At 37.9% G+C, this 18066-nt stretch overlaps 1 protein-coding gene across 4 annotated transcripts in view; it reads left to right on the top strand.

Annotated features, from left to right (window-relative positions):
* The window catches only part of SBNO1 (strawberry notch homolog 1), a 55035-nt gene extending 37994 nt beyond the window's left edge, over positions 1–17041 (top strand). For all 4 annotated transcript variants that reach the window (XM_057744664.1, XM_057744663.1, XM_057744662.1 and 1 more), the window contains exons 24-32: positions 371–470; positions 2471–2545; positions 3578–3724; positions 3810–3904; positions 4001–4093; positions 7876–8013; positions 8689–8765; positions 9807–10000; positions 11206–17041. In XM_057744664.1, coding sequence (XP_057600647.1) covers positions 371–470; positions 2471–2545; positions 3578–3724; positions 3810–3904; positions 4001–4093; positions 7876–8013; positions 8689–8765; positions 9807–10000; positions 11206–11348 — 1062 coding nt within the window. In that variant the 3' untranslated portion in view covers positions 11349–17041. The remainder of the gene's footprint in view (positions 1–370; positions 471–2470; positions 2546–3577; positions 3725–3809; positions 3905–4000; positions 4094–7875; positions 8014–8688; positions 8766–9806; positions 10001–11205) is intronic.
* The last annotated feature ends 1025 nt before the right edge of the window (positions 17042–18066 follow it).

Genomic DNA, 18066 nt, shown 5'->3' with positions numbered 1-18066 from the left:
TGTCAAAAGCCCTTATAGTTTTGCTGTAAAATCATGGATTCCTGTAAGATGCATAAGAGTTAAATCTTTGGTGATCAAGTGTGCAATATAATCATCTTCTAATTCCTGTTGGAAAATAGGATTATAATAAATACTTGTGGATGAATCAAGTGTGAGTTCCCAGAAGTAAAGAAAGTTGTTTATTGAATGCCTGCTGTGTACAAAGGTGTGAGTGAGGCACTAGGCAGTGTAAAATGTATGTAAAGATAATTGAGTCCTGGTATTTTTGACTCTTCGCTACAGTAATAGTTTTTATAGCATTCACTTGGTCATGTGATTGAGGAGTGTCCAAATGCTGAAACTGGTTAAATTTATTTGGTTTTTATTGCAGTATGGAAGAAATGCTTTAGAAATTGTCATGAAATCCATTGTAAACCTAGATTCTCCTATGGTATCACCACCTCCAGACTATCCTGGAGAATTCTTTAAAGGTAACTTTTTAAAATAATCATAACAAAGGAAAATGAGTATTGATAAGAAGGTACTAAAAGTCATTCTAATGTGCTGCTGCTTTTAGTTTTCTTTGGACATAAAATGTATAAAGTTTAGAAATTGGTGGTTACCAGACACCTAAATTGACCTCTTACAATAAGCACTAGATTTATTAAATTTCATTCAGGTGAAGTGTTTTTATTCTTGTCAGAGTTTGCATGTTGTTTAATACTAGATTACTAGAGGAAAAATAGTTTTGTTAGATTAATTTGAAAATGTGCTAAATAGCTTTTAAAATTTAAAGTATCTAGGTAAATAATCTGTGGAGGGCAGTGGGGGGTGTAGATAAAACAGAATTGGCCATATATTAACAGTTGTTAAAATTGAGTGATGAGTACATGTGGTTCATAGCATATTCTCTTTACATTTGTGTATATTTGGGAATTTTTATATTTAAAAAAAGTCCTAAGTAGTGGTATAGAAATTCTTAGATGTATCTTGCAAGTCTGTGGAATAGATTTTTACCCCATAAATATTAGTAGTCTGGGTGATTTTAGTAGTTCAGGAAACTATGAAAATATTTTGTAAAATAACTAGATGTAAGGTATCTGGAACTTTATAGTTGTAGAGTTAGTATTTTTCACTAGGACGTCCTTTCCAGTTGAGCCAGTGTTTAGTGTTGGTAACAGTCCATATTGACATAGCTGGCAGGGTGCTTATAATGGCTGACGGCATCTAACAAAGCAAAAAACCAGTAAAGCCTTGGCCCTGTTCTTTTTCTCCCTCTCCCTTTCCTTCCCTCTTACTTTCTTTTTGTTGGATCATTGGAGTGATTGTCAAAAACAGCTCCCCAATTTATTTCTAATTCTAAAATATTACATGTTGTTTATTCATTATAAGTAATGAAAACAATCTAAAAGTGAATAATGAGGAGCCCATACCCTCTCCTTAACAGCCTATACTGCCTACTGCCCTCAACCTGCTGAGGTTACAAATGCTGACAGTCGAACAGGATGACAGGGCATCCTTAACACACCTCTCTCCATGTTTGTCTAAACACAGAGCTTTTTAAAAGAAATGTTGTTAATATTACTTGGAATGTACTTTTCTCACTTAATACATCACAGACATCCCTTACAAGTCAATAGCTATAGCACTAACACTTTTTTTTAACAGTTGTGTATTCTACATCTAGCTTATGTAACAGTTTCTTCAGTTACTCCCTTATTGATATTCAAGTGGTTTTCATTTTTTTGCATCACAAACAGTGCTTGGAATTATAGCGGCTATCCTTCTGTTCAGGTAATTTCCTCCCATAGGGTGGGTTCCCAAAATGAGGATTTTTTGCATTGGTGCTCTTTGGCTACAGAGTTGTTACCTGCAGAATCTAAACATTTTGAGTATGTAGCAGTCTAGCTGATTAAATATACGTGTAAATAGGATATAATTATGCTTCCTATTGACCCTTTTCTCTTTCTTAAACCCTTATTATGTTAGTCTGGGTTGGAGCCTGGACACCAGTATTTTTAAAGTTTTATAAACTGTCCTCTTAGAAACATAATTCAAAACATGACTATTATACATGTTGCTTATCTTTTGTATCACCTTGTCGATACTGATAGGTAACATTTGGGAAGAAAGTATGATTATTTCCTTCTTTACATAGTTATTTAATTAGTATCCTGCTGTATGTTCAAAATTGTTTAGATTCTTTGGGTGATAGCTTCACAGCCAAGGATCTCCACTGCCAAAGATTGTTATTGGAAAGATATGACATTTTAGTGAAAAAATATAATGTGAGGTTTGAGTACTCTAGGACTTTGAAGTTCCTAAAGATCTTTAGGGGCTATGGGTTCCATTTAATTCAGCTAATATGAACTATGGAAGATACATAGACTGTGTCTTATATGTTAGAGCTTAATCTAGTTTAATTAGTCAGGTAACAGCTCATTGAGTTATTTGGACTATAAGGTTGTTTTATAAATTTGTTTTATTGTAGATGTTCGGCAAGGACTGATAGGAGTTGGCCTGATAAATGTAGAAGATCGTTCGGGAATTCTTACTCTAGATAAAGGTAATGGTATGAGTTTCGTATATATACATAACTGTTGCTGTATCATTGTAGCCCCTTATTTATGTATTTAGTTATTTACTTATTTATTTTTGGCTTCATTGGGTCTTTGTTGCTGTGCGCGGGTTTTCTCTAGTTGTGGTGAGTGGGGACTACTCTTTGTTGCGGTGTGTGGGCTTCTCATTGCGGTGGCTTCTCATCTAGAGCACAGGCTCTAGGCGTGTGGGCTTCAGTAGTTGTGGCACATGGGCTCCGTAGTTGTGGCTCTCAGGCTCTAGAGCGCAGACTCAGTAGTTGTAGCTCACAGGCTTAGTTGCCCCACAGTATGTGGGATCTTCCCAGACCAGGGCTCGAACCCATGTCCCCTGTATTGGCAGGCAGATTCATAACCACTGTGCCACCAGGGAAGCCCCTAGCCCGTTTTGTTGTTTATGCTTTTGCCAGCTTGAAGGGGAAGCCTCAAGTCTGTAGGTCTCAGTCTTCGTAAAGCATTCTGTGTGGTTTTTGCTCCTGTGTTTATTCAAGAAATTAAATCTCTATTCTCTACATAGCAGCAGTTCTTGAACCAGGTTGCATATGTGATCAGCTGTTGAGCTTTTAAGAAGTGCTGAAGCCAGGGCAGGAGCTCAGACTTTGGTAATTTTGCAAAGCTCCAGGGCATTCTACTTGTGTCGCCAAATTTATTGGCTCAAGTCAGTTGAGCTTCGCTGACTTACAGCACTTAAAACTTTACGAGTTAAGACTTAATGTTGGAAAACAAACATTCTCTTGTGCTAAATTGTTTTCATACTTTCAGTAAGTGAAGTTGAAGATGCAGAAATTCAATTTGGCAAACATCTTTTGAGCATGTAGTATAGTTGTGCTAATTGCTAGACGCAGAAGTGGTCAAAGTATAGCCCTGTTCTAGGAACAGTACAAGAATTGTGAGGGAAGACTTTAGAGGAGAAAGTGAGACTTGAACTAGGCTGAGATGAATAAATTTTTTAAACTGCCATTTAAATGCATTAACTCTTTTGTATAATCTTGTCATTGCAGATTATAACAACATAGGAAAATTCTTGAATAGAATTTTGGGCATGGAAGTGCATCAGCAGAATGCATTATTTCAGTATTTTGCAGACACACTTACTGCAGTTGTTCAAAATGCCAAAAAAAATGGAAGATATGATATGGGAATCTTAGGTAAGTTGGGAAATTTTTAAAACGTCATGTGTATTCTTGATGAAATGTTCTTTTTATACTTACATGTTGGTTTTTCTTGTTCAAGATCTTGGTTCTGGAGATGAAAAAGTGAGGAAAAGTGATGTTAAGAAGTTTCTGACTCCAGGATATTCAACCTCTGGCCATGTAGAATTATACACAGTACGTTTAGAAAATGTGCACATTCAAGTATGTCCTTTGCTGATAAGCATTCTCAGAACTGAGTGTAAATTTTATTATTTTTATTATTTTTAACAGATAAGTGTGGAGAGGGGAATGTCCTGGGAGGAAGCTACCAAGATTTGGGCTGAGCTGACAGGACCAGATGATGGCTTTTATTTGTCATTGCAAGTAAGACTTGTTTCCTTTAAATGCTAATTGTTAAGATATGTAATGTGTTTTTCATTGCCAGCGTTGTAATTATCCGTTTGCTTTGTGCTGATTTTCCAGTTGTATTTAGCTTTCTCTATGTTGATAATTTATCATTGTAATTGTGATACATTTTTATTTAATACATTTTGAGGAATATTATTAAATGCAAGTTTTAAATTATTACATACTTGGTGGCTTCCCTGGTGGTCCAGTGGTTAAGATTCCATGCTTCCACTGCAAGGGGCACGAGTTCAGTCCCTGGTCGGGGAACTAAGATTCCGCATACTGTGTGCTGCAACCAAAAAAAAAAAGTACACGTTCTTAGTAAATTGAGCCCTTCTTTCCCATAATATAGTGAGTGACCTTCTTTGGTCATAATAATGCTTTATGTCTTCAGGATTCAGTTTTCAGTTATTAGTGTAACTACATTTGTTGGTTTAGTATTTGCCTGTGGACAGAGCTAAGGAGGGGGGGTGTGTGTGTGTACATATTTACATTTAGACATATACATCTACACACACGAATGCATATTTATTTGTCCTGATCAAAACTATGGAATTTTAATCTCACCTCTTCTCTGATATTTTTGTCTTCTTTTTTCCACACTAATAATCCCTGTTCTTCAGGGTGCACAAGATGATAAAATACCATGGATGATATACCCCAATATTCCTGAAGATAATTTTTTTAAAAACAACTTTTTTGCATATGTTTCCCCCATGCTCTTTAAAAAAGTTACACTATTTCTGCGTGTCAGCATATGGCAATTATATAATATACTCTTCTTTTAACCCTTAATCTTAGTTCTACAGGTAATTAATTTATATTTAAAGCTCACCACTCAGTAGTCCTTAGGTTAATCTCTCTCTAGTTGTTTTGTCTGAAGCCCGTTCTGTAGTAGAGTCTCAAGAAGGGCTTATGGAAACATTACTCCCTGAGTTCTTACATGCTAATAAGTTCATGCTTTTGTACTTGAAAGACGGTTTTAACCAGACATGAAGTCTTTAGTTCACATTTTCTTTTCTTGAATATCTTAAAGATGCTACTGCTTATTCTTGTAAGGTAGAGTTGCTGTTAAAGTTTTATGGTTTTCTTTCCCTTTTTAATTTAGTTGTTCTTTTGTGCCTGTATGCCCAGAGGATTCTTTAAAGTTTGGTAATTTTATTAGTGTATATCCTGGTATTAGTCATTCTTGGTCCGTATTCTCAGGTGTGATATGCTCTTTCAATATGTAGTTTCAAATCTTTATCTTAGAAGGTTTTTTTAATTACTGTCATTTGTAAAGTTTTTAGTATTCTATTCCTTAAATTTCTCCTTTACTAGACTTCTTTTATCCATACATTAGATCTTTGCTTGCCTTTAATATTTATTTTCTCTTGAATTCTTTTTGTCTCTTTCTTTTTCTTTAACAGCTTTATTGAGATATAATTCACATACCGTACAGTTCACTCACTTAAGTGTATAATTTAATGATTTTTGGCATATTGCATTGTTAATTTTTTTAAATTATGGCATAATATATAGCAAAGTGTGCCATTTTATCCATTTTAAAGTGTATGATTTAGTGTCATTAGTTATATTCACTGTGTTGTGCAACCATCACCATTAACAATAGCTTTCCTTAGCCTCTGAAAACCTCTGATCTATTTTCTATCTCTAAGAATTTGCATATCTTGGTACCTCATATAAGTGGAATCATGTAATATGTGACATTTGTGTCTGGCTTCTTTCACTCAGCATAATGTTTTCAGAGTTCATCCATGTTGTAGCCTGTGTCAGAACTTCATTCCTTTTTGTGACGAATATTCCATTGGATGTATATAGCACATTTTGCTTATTATTTGCGAATGTTGAGTTGGACAAAAAAGTTCGTTCCAGTTTTTACTTAAGATGATACGGAAAACCCAGACGAACTTTTTGGCCAACCCCTTTATGGAGTGACCAACTGTAAATGAAGACCTGGTTCAAGAAGTAAATGTGTAAAGGAGACCAAATATAATGATGCCACAGGCAGGGTGAAACCATAAATAAGCTCTCTAGAGCAGGAATCCCTATACTTTTTATGTCAGGGGTCAAGTAGTAAGTAAGTTTTGCAGGGCATATATGGTCTCTGCTGACTGTTCTTTGTGGATTTTTTTCCCTTCCTTTCTAAGAAACTCTCCCTTCCTTAAACTGTTCTTAAGCGTAGGGGCCTCAGGCCACCTTTGGTCCATAAGCCTGGTTTACTGGTCCCTGATTCAATAGCAGAGCTCTCACACTGGATCTGGCTCCTAGTTGTGTGTGTGTGTGTGTGTGTGTGTGTGAAAATCTTATTGAGGTTATTGTAGATTCTCAGGAGGTTATAAGAAATAATACAGAAAAATTCCTTGTATACCAGTTTTCCTAATGGTGACATTTTACAAAACTATAGTATAGCATCATAACCAAGATGTTGATACAGTGCACCAGATTTTATTCAGATTTCTCTTGAAGCCTTGGATGGGATTTTGATTGGTCCATATAGGATATTGGTTATATCTTTTCATTTGAAATTATTGCCATAATTGAAGCACTGGTAAATTTTGATGAAAATGCTGATCCCCACCAGTTTCCCTTGAGTGAAAGGATGTGGTAAAGTTGTCCTTTCTTGCTCTCTGCATGGCCGCCGGAAGCTGGATGTGAAGAGTGAGGGCCTTGGAAGAGACATCCTCCCAGGAAGATGTAGCCTATTTTGTTGAACCTCTTCAGCAACAAGCAAATATGACTTGCAGTGTGTTTAACATGTGTTGACATTAGGAAAGCCATGTCAGAATCACTTCTAATTCCACTGTAGTGTGATGATTCATTTTGTAATTGTAATGAATTAACATGACTCTGTCAAGATAGATCACAGTGTTATATGCTTTAAACACTGCCTTAAAGTATTGTTAGAGTATTTCACATCAGCTGAGAAAAATTTTTAAATGTACTTTTCACTTAACTATTTTGTAGACTTTGCAGTAATTATTATAAACAATGTTTCAGATCATTTGAACAAGTAAAAGACAAAAAGGGTCTTTAATATCCGTGAAGAGAAAAGTAAAAGATTAAGTCCTTTTCTTTTATCAGTGTAAGAATAAGTTCCGTTGTTTATCTAATGCATCATCATCTTCTACTTATGCATCATATTTATGTATTATTTGTTCAGCATTTGGCTTTCTCCTGTTATAGCATTACTGTTTACAACTTGTGATAGTTTATGTGATATGGTACCCTCACACAACTATAGGAATAGGTTGTAGCACTGATGGAGTAGATGAATTCAGAGGACTGTGGGTGATGAAAATCATTATCCTGAAGGTTATATTTCATTGTAACTTGAAGGAGAGTAACATATAGTAGAGGTAAAATTACCTCCTGTGAAGACCCTTCCTGCCCACTACCTAGATTCCTGCCTCACATATCTCTGAGTCTGTTTATGCTGTGAGTCCAGTTTCATGGACTAGAAGAAGCAAAATTGTCTGGACCTTGTGCTTTAAGTCTTATTCAACATAATTTCTAAAGAATATCTTGCCTCAGAGTTAAGGTCTGTTAGCCTTCACTTTGGTGAGACCTTGTTCAGCTTGATTACACAGCAGGTGTTATCCTTTCACACAGTTCTGTATTTACATACTCATTTGGCATTATCATCTTTCAGAGGATTAGATTTGCTAATGTGATGGTACAAAAAACAAGCCTGTCTTAAATTGTGCAGTCAGTATTGAATCTTTATATTTTCTCACCGTTTTTTTTTTTTTAAATAGATAAGAAACAACAAGAAAACTGCCATCTTAGTTAAAGAAGTAAATCCTAAAAAGAAGCTTTTCTTAGTTTATAGACCAAATACTGGGAAACAGCTCAAATTGGAAATTTATGCTGATCTAAAAAAGAAATATAAGAAGGTATTTTTCCATTTGTATGTGATGTTATATATAAATACTTATTTTATAATAATATATTGCAGCTCTGTATATGTATATATGTAAATTATTTTGTCAGTTTTTCCTGTTTGATTACTGGAAAATTGTTTTCAGAAAAAGTTTTATCAAATCTTGTTAAATTAATATCCCAGTCTTACTGTTATCAACCATTAGGAAACTTAAAGATGATTATTTGAAACAGCTTATGTTGTCAGAAAAGGAAGCTTCTACAGTGCTAACTACAAAAATTAGAATTTTTTAAATAAACGGAGGATGTACAAGATTGAAATTTCTTCCCACCAACTCTTGGTTTTATTGTGAACTGCTGTTTATATTTTGTAGTGATTTCTAGAAAAACAGTGAATGTCTGTTTTTCCTAACTTTACTATATTGTTATTTTGTTGTTAGTATTGCCTTATATTACTATTATTTTCACTTGAAAATAGTTATAATTAAGTTAGCTATTTGAAATCTTCATTACACAGGAGAAACCTCATGGCAAAGCTTTATGAATAGCACTCAGATAAAAGCAAATAGTAGTAAAGACCAGGTTCTCTATATAAAGGTGATTTTTAAGTTGGCTTTAGAGACCAAATTAGGCAACCAGTTTGTTTAAAACAATACAGTTTCAACTGAATTTTTGTCTTATTTTCACAGGTGGTCTCTGATGATGCCCTGGTCCACTGGTTAGATCAGTATAATTCATCTGCAGATACTTGTACTCATGCTTATTGGTTAGTTTTCATTTTTCTCACCAAATATTCCAAAGTATAATCAAGATTTAATTTAAACACCCCTTCATTCTTTAGCTACCTGTCCCTGTAAGTACACAAGCGGATTATAAATTGCTTGGTGTTGTTTCTTCAGAGGTACTTGTTGGAATTCTTTGGACCATGCACTGTTTTAGGTCTCCCCTCTGCTCTTCACTGATGCTTTGTTACTTGCAGCCAGCTCTTGTCTGTCAGCATGGACTTAACTATCTTTTTTTTTTTCTTTCTCCTTCCTTCTGTTCCTTTATTTTCTCATTCCTCTTTGTTTTTTTGTTTTTTGTTGGTCTCCCAAATCAGTTTTATTTTTAAGGCTTGGGAACTTCTAGGAAACCACAGAGATGCCTCAGCTAGTTAAGAGAACTAGAAAACTTTTGTTGCTCCCAGGAGCTGCTCCTGCTGTGCTGCTAGGCTGGGCAGAAGTGTCCTCCAGCCATTGTGTTCATTCTAGGGGATGGGAAGCAGAGTGTCTGGCCCACTTTTTGAAAAGGGATACAGGATATAGATGAATGTTAGCTAGGTTTTTATTTAGACATATGTAGGTAGATAAATTTGCTTTGATGTGAGCAAGATTTCGTGTATTTGCTGAGGCCTTTTCCACTTATGTGATTTAGAACCATATATTGGTAGTTTAATACTATAGAAATAACTGGCAGGATTATTTGATACACTGGCATTAATACAGTAAACTAATGAATATTAAAATGACAGATGCCTAAATGGATATCAAAACCAATAAATCAGCCCTTTTATAGGGAGTCAGACCCCAGAAATAACTGTAATTTTAAATCAGTAGTGGTACCTTAAATCGGACAGGATAATGCAATATGTCAAAAGGATTGCAATCTACAAAACTATCAGTAAAGGTAAATGACGGTACAGCATTTTCCATTTGAAATTTGGGTAAAGCTTGTAGGCCTCATTTTGTGTGTGTGTGTGTGCATGCATGCATGTGCGTGTGTGCGTGCCTGCACATATACTTATTTTTTTCCCTATTATCTATCCTAGGCGTGGCAACTGCAAAAAAGCCAGCTTGGGATTAGTTTGTGAAATAGGGCTTCGCTGCCGCACGTACTATGTATTATGTGGCTCAGTGCTGAGTGTCTGGACAAAAGTTGAGGGTGTTCTCGCATCTGTCAGCGGCACAAATGTGAAAATGCAGATAGTTCGGCTAAGAACAGAGGATGGACAGCGGATTGTAGGTGAGTCTTATCTTTTTTTTTTTTTTTTTGGTTTGAGCTGTGAGAAAAAAAAATCAGATCATGTTTTTTTCTTATATTGCTTCTAACATCTTAGAATCTTAGCATCTATCTATTCCAGTAGTGGGGTAGAGCTTGCTTTATATTATTTTCTGAAAAGGATAAACAGTAGTTAAGCTTTTGGAATGGACATGGTTAGTTCTGGCTGAAGTTCTGCTGTGGTTGTTATTTTGTGCTGCCCTCAGTGCTCTTGTTCCCCTTACTCACTGTCGACGTCTATGCAGGCTCCCTGGTGTGAAGACTAAGGATTCTCTGCAGTCTACCACTTTATGTTCATTGAGCCACATTGAGACTATGGAACTCAGAGCCACTGTGCACAGAGGATGGACTGGAGTCCTGCAGGGAGCAGGGGAGACCAGGCTAGCCACTCCCACTGTTCCCACAATGACAGGCTTCACAGGAATCCACCCAGTTATTGCACTTTCCCTATCACATTGTCTTTGTTTCTTTTGCAACAGTCTTTCTGTGTATCATGGGTTGCATGTTGGTAGCCTGTGGGTCAGTCAGTCCATGAACATTTTTTTTGATCCTCAAGTATTTTTGGTTGCAAGATTTTAATTGAGTTAGTTGCCAACTTTTAAAAATCAAAAGACTGGATTTCTATTTAAAAAAAAAACCAAAACAAAACACAAACAACAACAAAAAACCAACAGAAGCTTGGAACATTGAGCCCCTATTGCCACATAACAGGAGTTAAATTCCCTTACCCAGGATGTGTATCCTCTCCAGTTTGCTGACTTGCCGCTTAGAAGTTACTGTTTCAGTACACATTTGAATTTGCAGCCACTATTCTGTAGTCTCTTTGGTACATTAGTACACACCAAAGAAGGCAGTGCTTTGCATACATTTGTGGAGCTTCAAAGATAGTAGATAGGAAGGTACTGTACTTGGCCTTCTGTTGCACCACCAAGAAGATGGTGTCGTACTAGACACATGCATGTGCTCAGGTATTTGTGGTGACGCTGCTGAGGAATCGGGCTACTTTTGAAGGGGCCAGTTCAGTTATTAGGTATTCATTTACTTTTTGCATGGAGTCTTGTTCACTAAACTTAATATTATACCTCATTTGGAATTTGCTGTGAAGCTGTAAAACACAGTGTGGTTTCTATTGGATGCAACCTTTATAAATTCTTGTTTTCTGATTGCAGGTTTGATCATTCCTGCAAATTGTGTGTCTCCTCTTATAAATCTCCTGTCAACTTCAGACCAGTCTCAACAGCTTGCGGTCCAACAGAAACAGCTCTGGCAGCAGCGCCACCCCCAGAGCATCACCAATTTGAGCAACGCATAAGAACAGACAGGTTTCAACATGGATGTATCTGAAATGCTGTTGAAGCATATCATTTGCATAAAAATCAGGGACAGTTTCCAAAGAATTATAATTTTTTTTCAGTTGTGCTCTCTCTAGTTAATTTTTTGGGAATAAGGACAAACCTGGAATAGATAGCAAAACTGAAAATCAGCAGTGCCGATGGTGGTACATATGTCTTTCCTTGTGCTTTTCCCATGGTACTTACCGTATGCTATTTACTTTGGGTGAGCAGAGGGGTATGTGCGCGTGTGTGTCTGTTTGTTTGTTTGTGAGTTTGTTAAAAGCTGCAAACCATAATTGGTTTAAAAATGCTTGGAACTTCCCAAACTGGCTTTACTTTTCTGTTATCCAGTGCTCAGGGTTAACGCAGTACACCCATGCCGTTGCCGTGGGACTTTTCCCCGGGTGCATGTGTTTTGAGTCTATAAATAGAGAAAATATATATTGGTTTCTTTTTCCAACTTATTAAAACAGTAGGTTTATTAAAGCATGAAATGGAAGGTTGCATATCATGCATTCAGGTTCTTTTCTATTTTTTGTTCTGACAGTGCATGTCTTTGAAAGCATGCGTAAACAAGATTAACACAGAAGTCAAGTAACGGAGAGAAACATTTGTAGATGTACAGCATTGGTTATTGCATTTTTATAGTGTTTATACCTGGGTATTGCTTCACACCCTGCGAAATCCCCTTGTCCCATTCTTCCTGCCCCAGGTTTCTTGTCAAGGTAATGAGTACATACATTTTTTGGTGATAAAACTCTTAAAAGTTAATTTTAATGTATTAATAGTATTCTTAATGTGTGCTGCAAAAATGGCTATAAGCCTGCTTTTCTTAAAATTACATTTTTCTTAACTTAAAGATAGTTTTAGAAAAGTACAAATTGGCTTCCGTCTTGCAAACGATCTTTTTTTATTTTGTTTTTTTTTACTTCATTATCTTAATTTGTTTTGTCACTCTTAAAAATGGAAACCGTACTTGAGTTGTAAACTAGACAATGAGGAAACACTTGAGGCTTCTGCTGTATGTTTATTTCTTGTTGTTATTGTTGTTACCCAGTAACTTGAATATTGTTTAATGTGTTGTAAGACGTTGTAGAGTTTATCACAAGCTGTTAAAAATGGTAATGTACAAATGTGAATAGACACTTATCTATAATATGGGTAAGTTTTGTTTCGCCTATAATAGATGTTTATAAAAACAAGTGAGGGGACAATTGGTCTTTTTGTTTCCTTTTTTTATTTTTTCTTTCCTTTTTTTTTTTTGCTTGCACAGGTTGCACTATTGAAAAACCGAGATTGTATAAACCCGGTCAAAAGCTGCAAGATACCACAGTCTTATAGATGTCAAATAAAAAGTTAATATACTAACCAGAAGTGGACTCTTGTTTAGGTCCTCACCACCTTGAGAAGTAGTTTGTGATGGGGGTGCTGCAGAACTTGCGTGTTGCTCAACATTCCAGGTAGCCTTATATTTTGGCTTAAAAGCTACCCCTCAAAATTGAAATGGTGTTGAGGAAGGGGTAAAATGATAGTAATTTTGAATGTTTCTCAAATTGAACTGTTCTCCTTTGTAACTTTTGTAACATCTTGCAGAGTCAGGTGAGATGTATGCTAAGTGATGGGAAAGTTAGGGTTATCATCCTCTTGTGTTCTTCAAACCTGAGTTTGGTTATGTCACATTTACCATAAGTTTTCTTTCTTTGGATTTATTTATTCCAGACGCCTAAAAGAACAAATTGAGAATAATTTCTGTTCTTTGGTGTATTTTGCCCAGTGGATGCAACTTTTATCCTCAGTCTAGTCCTTATATCTCAGGCACTGATCCATGTGAATATCAGCCAGTGTCCCTTATTAGGGCCACTAGACCCACCTGGCAGCCAAGAGCAGAAGTGTCCACCTGCACCAGAGCTGCCCAGTTAGTTCCATTTTTAAATGCGGAGCCCAGTCAGCTGCCATCAGCATCTCAAGGTGAAGTAGGGCTGTGGAGGGGTGCAGAACAAGCTGTTGCCTCTAGTGAGATGCAGTGGCAGGGTTGGGGAAGAGAGACTCCCTGTTGTAGGCATGGCCCAACTTCCCTTTTTTGTGTGCGGGGGTATCTTTTTTAGTAGGTTATGGTTTTTTCCAAGCAGCTTCAGTGTGAGGATTCTTTAGCATGCAGTTAGTTGACCCTCACAATTCATGATGTAATGTTTGCTCTTGGAATAGCTGTCTTGTTACAAAGGGGGATATGTATGTTCTGTTCTTTGTAGAACAGCTTTGTTTTGCTTTTTTTAAAAAAGTTCAGAAATAAGGCCTCTGAAAACTCTCAAAGTAGACCTCAGAAAGGCAACCGTGTAAATGGATGGGGAGCTGAGGTGCCACGTGCCCACGCTCATCGTGGTGTGTGTGCGCGTGAGCACTGGGAGTCTGCTGCCCATCCTCCCCTCTGGAGGTGAACATATGACCTTTACACTGTGCCCTCATCCAAGTCAGCAAGTTTTAGGTTGGTCAACACAGGAAAACCCAACATTCAAGGTCCTCCTCTGTCAAAAAATCAAGTCTCAACAACAGCTAACTTCTGTAAAACAGGTCCTTGTGTTTCAGGATCTGAATGCCACTTCTGAACCCAGGGGCCTCCTTGAACCTGATGTGAGTCCATTTGGCCTCTGTAATGCCTTTTTTCCCTTTTTAGCAATATGGCTCTGAGCACAAAGATTTGATTAAATCACGTTAGTGTTTTCAGAGTTTACAGTGCCGATGGTACTGAAAACCACTTTCCCAGTCCAGAGCTGCTCAGGTGGTGTGGGGGGCCGGGGGGTTGTGTTCCCCTGATTTAGCACCCTCCATACCACGAGGCCTCTAGCTGCAGTTTAGTGGGATGGTCCAGATAGGTATCCATGATATGAATTCCTAAAAGTATTAATAAGGTATTTTTAAACACAACTTGATGAGAAAGTAAATATCTTAAGCAGTTTTCCCTTTTTGCTGCTAAATTGCCAATACGCTCTTCAGTATCTTTTCTTTACATCTGTATATAAGTGAGCAAGAACCTGCATCCAGAGCAGTGTAGTAGTGTGCGTATGTACATGTGTAGTCACTCCAGTCCAGTTAGCACTTCAGGAGCCTTTTTGAGTTGCAACAGTAAACCTTTTAGTTTTATTTTGCTTCATCTGTAATGGTAGAAGTTCTAGATTACCAAGCTCCAGGGGAATGTAATACTTTAGAGGCATGATTTTCTGGCTGTAGCCCCTGGGGCATTCATTTGCTAATCTCCATGTGATGCTATCAGAACAACCTCTTAACAGGCATGACGAGAAAGGGTACCAGGCAGCATTTAGAGTTGTATAATGGGACCTTTCTTACTGCCCTCCACTTTCTAGTTTAGCAGGAGGGAAAAAAGACAATAGATTAGAAATGGTTGATACATCGCAATATGCAAGTAGGAGCAGAGGAAGAGTGGTTTTCCCTTGGGTCCTTTTCTTGATTAGGTATTAAGCGAAAGGTTCCTATCTAATGAATACTCTCATTTAAAAAATGTACCTGAATGATATTTGATAGTTTCTAAGAATGGTGCTACATAAGAGTCGCTGTTAGGCTGGTATCCAGTTAACAGATGTTTGGTTAGTGCAGGCATCCCAGTAATGGTGGGCATTTGTTGACTATCCTTCCTATATCTGGAGTCTCCTTGGCCAACACCACACCCGCGCACACTTTGCTGCTGGAATATGCCGCAGGCAGCCCATGTCTTGGCTACAGCTGCGAGCAAAAACCATTTGTAGAAAGTCCTCATTGGATGCCAGTTGTCTAATACAAAGGCAGTGTCTTTTAAAGGCGTGTAAGTGAAGGAAACACATCTAGATACCTGCAACTCGAGCTAGCTAGTAATTTTTTTCTGCGTACTTGAGGTGAAATCCAAAACCTACCTTCTAATTTTATGCTGTACTTATATATGTGTACATAATGTGTATATATAGAAATGTTGAGTTCTTTCTGAATTCTGAATGTAAATATCTCATGTAAATTGGGACCCCACCCGCTTGTTTTTCTTTTCCCTCCTCCCTTCAATCCTATTTATTCTTTTCTTGACTTCCCTAGGGGGCTTCATATATATATATATATATTTCATATATATGTATCTTTTTTTTTAATGTAGAAACGTATGAAAAACTTCTTAGTTGAATTTGTTCATATACTTTAGAATTCGGTTTTGCATCTTTACTGTAGAATTCCTATGTCTGTCTTGTGTTAATATTTTTCAACATGCCTGATTGTTTTGCATTTTTATTACAAATTTTTACTGTGTGCAATGCATTGTATTGGGGGGAATGTACTTGAGTGCAATTTCTGATACTGTCATTATATGACTAGTTATGCTCATTTATGTTGCTCTTTGGAAGCTGTAGTGAGCCTGATGTCTTCACCTAAAAAATTTCTTCCCCAGACTTCCTTTAAGCTCCTCTAACTTCTTCAGTGCATTTGGGATCAAACTTAGCTCTTCAGTAAACCCGGCTTGTTCCTACCCTTGCAGGTTTTCAGGCCTGCACCAAATCCTTCATCCTTGTGGCTTCCCGGCTGAGAGGAAAATCTTGCAGGTCTGAACAGTGATTTATGGCCTGCTGCTGCTGCTGCTGCTGCTCCTGCAAATTTTCTGTTTCTTTAAGAAGTTGAGCCTGTACTTTCAGCCTACAAATAATAATCGGAGACTTCTGCTCCCACCAGTTAAGGATATTTATAGCAGCTGCAGAGACAGGCCCAGTACATGCTGGTGTCCATGCTGATAGATGACATTAGTGTCTTTTAAGGGACAGTTGTCCTCTGGAATAGAGCAGCACAACTGCTGTGGAGGCGTCCATGAGCCTTCAGCTCAATGGTTGATTCTGTGCTGAGGGTAACATAGTTAACTGTGGAGGGAATGGCTGGTGAGGTCCCCTGAGCCATCCCGCCACCAGTGAACTGGTGAATTGATCCTGACTCAGTTAGCTGTAGACCTAGTTGCTGAGCTGGATCAAGGCGTTCTTTACAGCTGGATTAGCGTTGCCAGTAGGGCAGAGCCTGGGGTGGCTCACAACAGTGGTGGTGGTCATCACCTGGGAGGCAAACGTTGCATCTTTACTTACAGATTTTGCACTTTTAAGAAAATGTTCCTTGGTAACTTTCAGGAAAGATAGCCATGAGCATTTTCTTGGGCCTTTCACTCATGTACACGTTTCACTAGTTACTACTGAACTTGGTAGACTTACTGAAATTTAAAAGTTGTCTGCATTTAGGTAAGTCTTAGGAACCTAATTTGTCATAAAACATGGCCTTTCAGAGTCAAACTCCGGCGGGAATCTCTGTCCCAACCCGTCCTGCCCGGCGTCCTCCTCTGGCGCCTGTGGAGTAGTCAAACCGAGTAGTTTGCAGCAGCAGCTGTCAGGACACCGTCAGGCTAAGACTACACCCTTATAGTGCAGAGTCGAGCAAGGGTGTCACCTGGGAACGTTGGTCCTCTTTGATACTTGTAGGTCAGGCCTCCTTGGGGCTGAGGGTCAGTCCACAGGCCTCTTAGTGAGAACTCTCTGGCTTTTCCACCCACCCTGCTCTGAGGGCCTTTCTTGCTGTAATAGTATTTGTGGCACTGAAGAGGATAAAGAAGCTTGAGCCTTCTTTCTGACTTCCACTTTATGGGGCAGAGAGCTTTTTTTCTACGTAGCACATTGCAGTCTCACCGCCATCAGAAAAAAAAATCATCCTGTTCATGGTTTATACTGAATTTGCAAACTACTGATGTTATTTTTCAATAACCACTTGTATCTACCATCAACCATGAGAGGTGGGAAGAGGTACGCTGTATCTCTGCAATAAAACTTTTGCCAGGTTCTACCTCCGCTGAGCAAAGGATACTTTTATACGTAGGCATAGATCTTCCTCCTTTATTAATCTGACATGGTGCATCTTGAGACAACATATGATGGAATCCAAAGACAATTTGAAACAAAGGTGGATGTAAACTCTTTCGTTGTTTTCGTTCTGTTCTCTTTTTTAAAATCTCTCTTTTTATATTGCTACTCTGTTTTGAATGTCCGTCAGTGTATGAAGGGTACGCACTGTTCTGATGATACTGCACTGCTTCCTCAGCCTTCCGTGGGAATACAGTACCAAGTGTCCAGAAACGACTGTTCCGACCGTTTTGATTTGTAACTTTAAAAATTGGGTCTCATGCAATAAAAATGTATTGGCTGCATTTAGCGAGGTTTATACCCTTGCAAGTAAAAACGATCAACCATGAAGCCTAACAAATTCTGTATTTAGTTTTTTGTTGTTGTGTCTTTCGATTTTCGTTTTACTGGTTTGTTTGGTTTTTTTTTTCTTTCTTTTTTTTTTTTGTAAGATTCTTAAATAAATTAAACCGGCTAATACGCTGCTTCTTTCTGTGTGTTTTCTTTGTCTGGGTTCTGAGCACCCATTTGAGCTGTGTCAGGGCCACCACGCTCACCTAGAGAGCTTCTTTCCACTGGGGGCTTGGACTTCTTTTATGTTGGCTTTATATTTAAAATGAATTCTAGAAGACACGTCACAATGTGGATAAAATGCAGCCTAGCACTTGTCAGAGTCAAGAAATGTATGCGCAGCAGCAGAGCTTCAATGTGAGTCAGCACTGGGTGCCCAGGTTGGGGGGTTCAGGTCATGGGTGTCCTCTGTGAAAGGTGCCACGAGTGTTGGAGGACTTGGGGGTAT

This window comes from Hippopotamus amphibius, chromosome 8, assembly GCF_030028045.1.
Source record: "Hippopotamus amphibius kiboko isolate mHipAmp2 chromosome 8, mHipAmp2.hap2, whole genome shotgun sequence".
NCBI lineage: Eukaryota > Metazoa > Chordata > Mammalia > Artiodactyla > Hippopotamidae > Hippopotamus > Hippopotamus amphibius.
The sequence above is the reverse complement of the archived record's forward strand: the minus strand, read 5'-3'. Positions and strand labels throughout refer to the sequence as shown.